The 4994-nt window shown below is 41.9% G+C and overlaps 1 protein-coding gene across 1 annotated transcript; it reads right to left on the bottom strand.

Moving 5' to 3' along the window:
* Positions 1-372: 372 nt before the first annotated feature.
* On the bottom strand, positions 373-1320 carry LOC135889466 (olfactory receptor 52E4-like). The gene has a single exon (XM_065417338.1). It carries the CDS (start codon positions 1318-1320, stop codon positions 373-375), a length of 948 nt encoding a protein of 315 aa, XP_065273410.1.
* Between the last annotated feature and the right edge of the window lie 3674 nt (positions 1321-4994).

Here is a 4994-nt window from a genome sequence, read left to right as displayed (position 1 = left end):
TTTAAATTTTAACACTAACCAGTGTCCCTTATGTGACTTGCCATAAGATGTGTGAACATATCAGTTTTAGAGATGATGGGGCAGTACCTTAGGGAGAAGACACACAGCAGGGTCGAGGCTTGACAGTAGAGATGGGGCAAGATTGTAATTTCAGGGATCCAGCTATCAGCAATTAGAAAGGTGGCAACCCAGTGTAGTGCACATAGACTAACTCCCCAGTTCATCACATTGACACAGCACAGTAAGGACAGGGAAGGGTTTAATGTCTCTCTGTCTGTGCAGTAAGTGATAGAGGGAAGAGGCCCCAGCACCGTGCACCAGCCAGCTCTGCACAGAGCTCAATTTGAGATCCAGAACACATGGAGGAAAGATTTAGGTCTCTTTATGTGTAAAGAGCTGGAGCAGCCTGCCCCGGATCTGTTTGGTCCTCACCCCGTAAATGATGGGGTGGAGCACGGGGGGCACCAGGAGGTACACATTGGCAATGAGAACGAAGAAATGCAGTGGCACATTGTGGCCAAACCTCTGCATGAAAGCAGAGAAGAAATCTGGGATGTACAAAGCTAAGATGGCACAAAGATGAGAGATGCAGGTTCCAAAAGTTTTGAGCCGGGCATCCTTTGTGGGGAGGCGGAAGATGGCCCGGAGGATCAGAGTATAGGACACAGTGATAAAAAACACATCCATTCCGATCACAGAGAAAAGATGAAACAGGCCATAGTAACTGCTGATGCGGATGTCAGCGCAGGCCAGGTTCACCACAGCTATATGTCGACAATAGGAGTGGGGGATGACATTTGTTCTGCAATATGGCCACCGCCTCGCTAGGAAGGGATAGGGTAATGTGAGTATGCCACTGCGCAGTACCAAGGCCAGGCCTATCTTGGCCACAACGGAGTTTGTCAGTGTCGTGGAATATTTCAGAGGATTGCAGATGGCCACATAGCGATCAAAAGCCATGGCCACAAGGATTCCAGACTCCATCACTGAGAAGGAGTGAACAAAGTACATCTGGGTGAGGCAAGCACTGAAACTGATCTCCCTGGAATTGAACCAGAAGATGCTCAGCATTTTGGGCATAGTGGATGTGGAAATGAGCAGGTCGGTGATGGCCAGCATGCAGAGGAAAAAGAACATGGGCTCGTGGAGGCTCGGCTCCCTCTTCACGATGAACAGGATAGTGAAGTTCCCCAACACGGCTATGGCATACATAGCGCAGAAGGGAATGGAGATTGAGATATGGGCTGCCTCCAGGCCAGGAATGCCAAGTAGGATGAAGGTGGAGGGGTTGGTGAAGTCGGTTGTGTTGGAAGCTGACATGGAGTAGTGGAGACGACGTCCAACTCTGAGCATAAGGGTGTCTCCTGCATGTACTGTACGTCCCCCTGACTTCCTGTGTGTTCTCAGGGTCTCGGGTGATGGTCACAGTATAAATATCTGAATGGAGAGACAGCATTAATATGAGACACTGCAAGCACTAGTGGAGGCTGTTCTCATGGGAGAAGCAGATTGATCACTCTTCATACACTGAAAAATGACATTTTCATTATTCAGAGAAAATAACTATGAACAATGACCCTACTAAATCCCATTCCATATTTTGTGGTGCTCCCTGCATTAATAATTCCTACACTTTGTGGTGGAGGAACCTTCATAAGCACCATCAGGAATCACAAGTGTGGATACTGGTTATCCATCATTGTTCCTTAATGCAATGAGAGTCAGGATAGGGAGTCCATACTGTAGGGAGTTCCCCATTCATCCAGTTGCTCGAAATCTGAGAGTGGAAAAAAACAAAACTTTGGGGAATATATGTGCTGAGAGAAACATCCCAACTAGAACATACATGAGGGAAAAGACCTGTATACCATTGGTAGCAGCTGAAGAGAAACACCTGCTCATTCGCAGCAGTGGACAAAACAAAAGCAATGTTCAGATCCCGAAGCTATGGGATGAAGAGTAAAATGTTCAGTTTTGGTCACCCAGAAACTATTAAGGATATAATGTATATAAATGGGATTTCCAAAACAGGCTCTGAGAATGGGGGAGGCTGCCATAATCAAACACATAGAAAAGTCTGGGACTCTTTAGTTTACAAAACAGACAAAGAAGGGAGCGTATGATATAGGAGAAGAAAATAAAAAATGCAACTGATTTACATGCAAATGGACAGTTCCCAACTAGTACTATCTATAGACACTTAGTGCTCAAAGAGGACGAATTCCCCAAAGTTGAGGAAAATTGTCAGCAAAACTGATTGGGGGAAAAATTTTGACAGAAAAATATGAATGAATATTGGTAATTCTTCAATAATAGTTTATTAGATAGCAGAAAACTCATGATTCCATAGTCAACAAAGTGAACAACTTTGAGTAAAAACTAGTTCAGTAGTAAAGTAAAGGCAGGTATTGGAGGGGGGAAGCAATATATAACAAAGAGGAAAAAGGGAAAATAGATAGACAAGAATAGAAATCAGAAGTAATTAAAATTGATTAGGCATGTTAAGTCATCAGGGAAAACTCCATGTTTGGCAGGGCAATGGATCACAAAAAGGAGGTTATTAAGTATATTAAAAAAAGAGAAATCCTAGAAAAGTTTTATGTTAATTCCTGTGTTAAAGGTAAAGTATTAAAAAATAAAGGGAAAGGGTTTTTTTTTAATAAAATAATTGACAAGTTTTAAAAAAATGGGAAAGCTTTAATGGGATTAGTTCAAGAAAAAGTCTAGAAATGTAAGTAATGCCAGTCCCCAACAGGGTTTATGCAAAACAGGTCTTATCAAATAAACCAGATTTCATCCTTTTATGAGAGTATATATTGGTTGACCAAGGGTATACATTTGGATGATCAAGGGAACCACACAGATGCAACAAACCTTGATTTATCAGAGACATTTGATTTATTAGGGGAAAATATTGAGTTAAAAAATTAACACCCTAATATATCAGTAGAGAACATGTAAAATGGACTGGAAACTGGCTAACTGATGGATCTCAGAAAGCTGTAGTCAATAAGCCTTCGTCAGTAAATGGGGAGGCAAACCAATTGATATGGAGCATTTGGTAAGAGGGGCCAATGCAAGCAAAATGTTTTAATACAGTGAAATGCAAAATTATCCTCTAGGAAAAGGGAATGCAGGCCAGACCCACACACTACAGCACTGTATTATGGAATGCAAGGACCCTGAAAAGGATTTAGGGGTCATTGTGGACAACCAACTAATTCTGAGCTCCCAGTGCGAAGCTGTAGCTAAAGGGATGATGTGGTCCTAGGATGCATAAACATGTGAGTGGTGAGTTGGAGCAGGGGAAGGATTTTACCTCTGCACATGGGATTGGTGAGACAAACTGCATCCAATTATGGGGTCTACATTTGAAAATAGATGTTGAAAAGTTGGACAGGGTGCAGAAAATGATTGGAGGGTAGAGAAAAAGCTGGACTGTTAGACTTGAAGGTGTATATCTCTTTAACTTATCAAAAAGATGATCAAGTGGAGACTTACATGGGGAGAAAACCATGGGTAATAACGGGCTCTGTAATCTACCAGTGAAAGGCTGAGCAAGACTGATGGGGTGGAAGCTGAAGCCAGGCAAATTCCAGCTAGAAATTAGGGTCAAATATTTAACACTGGGGGTGACTTTAGCAAACTCCGGGAGTTAGTAGATAAGATCTCATGGGAAGCAAGGCTAAGGGGAAAAACAATAGAAGACATTTTTTAAGGGCACAAGAGCAAACTATCCCATTGTGTAGAAAAGATAGGATGTATGGCAAGAGACCACAATGGCTTAACCAGGAGATCTTGATTGATCTAAAAAACAAAAAAGGATCCCACAAAAAGTGGAAGCAAAGTTAAATTACAAAGTAGGAATATAAAAAAATAACACATGTATGTGGGGGCAAAATTAGAAAGGCCAACGCACAAAACGAGATCAAACTATCTTTGGACATAAAAGGTAACAGGAAACCATTCTACAAATACTTTAGAAGCAAGCGGAAGACCAAGGACAGGGTAGGTCCGTTGCTAAATGAAGAGGGAAAAACAATAACAAAAAATGTGGAAATGGAAGAGGTTCTTAATGACTTCTCTGTTTCAGTTTTCACCAAGAAGGTTGGTGGTGTTTGGACACCTAACACAGAAAATGCCACTGAAAATGGGGTAGGTTCAGAGGCTAATCTAGGGAAAGAACAAGTTAAAAGTTACTTGGACAAGTTAGATGTCTTCTAGTCACCATGGCCTGTTGAAATGCATCGTAGAATACTCTGAAGGAATTGACTGAGGAGATATCTGAGCAATTAGCTATTTTCTTTGAAAAGTCATGGAAGACGGGAGATTCCAGAAGACTGGAAAAGAGCACCTACAGTGGCTATCTATAAAAAGGGAAACAAGGGCAACCCAGGCAATAACAGAAAAGTCAGCTTAACTTCTGTACCAGGTAAGATAATGGAGCAAATAATTAAGAAATCGATTTTCAAACATCTAGAAGATAATAAGATGGTAAGTGATAGTCAGCATGCATGTCAAAATATTCTGATAGCTTTCTTTGACAGGGTAACATGCCTTCTGGATGTGGAGAAGCAGTAGATGTAGTATATTTAGATATTAGAAAGGCTTTTGATATAGTCTTTTGACTATGATGTGGTTGGAATAACAGAGACTTGGAGGGATAACTAACATGACTAGAGTACTGTCATGGATGGATATAAACTGTTCAGGAGGGATAGGAAGGGCAGAAAAGGTGTGGGGGGGTTGCATTGTATGTAAGAGAGCAGTATGACTGCTCAGAGCTTCGGTATGAAACTGCAGAAAAAACCTGAGAGTCTCAGGATTAAGTTTAGAAGGGTGAGCAGGAAGGGTGATGACGTGGTTCGAGTCTGCTATAGACCATGAGACCAGGGGGATGAGGTGGAAGAGGCTTTCTTCCAGCAACTAACAGAAGTTACTAGATCACTGGCCCTGGTTCTCATAGGAGATTTCAATCACCCTGATATCTGCTG

Source organism: Emys orbicularis, chromosome 1 (genome assembly GCF_028017835.1).
Source record: "Emys orbicularis isolate rEmyOrb1 chromosome 1, rEmyOrb1.hap1, whole genome shotgun sequence".
NCBI classification, from domain to species: Eukaryota; Metazoa; Chordata; order Testudines; family Emydidae; genus Emys; species Emys orbicularis.
This window is presented reverse-complemented; position numbering and strand designations above follow the sequence as displayed.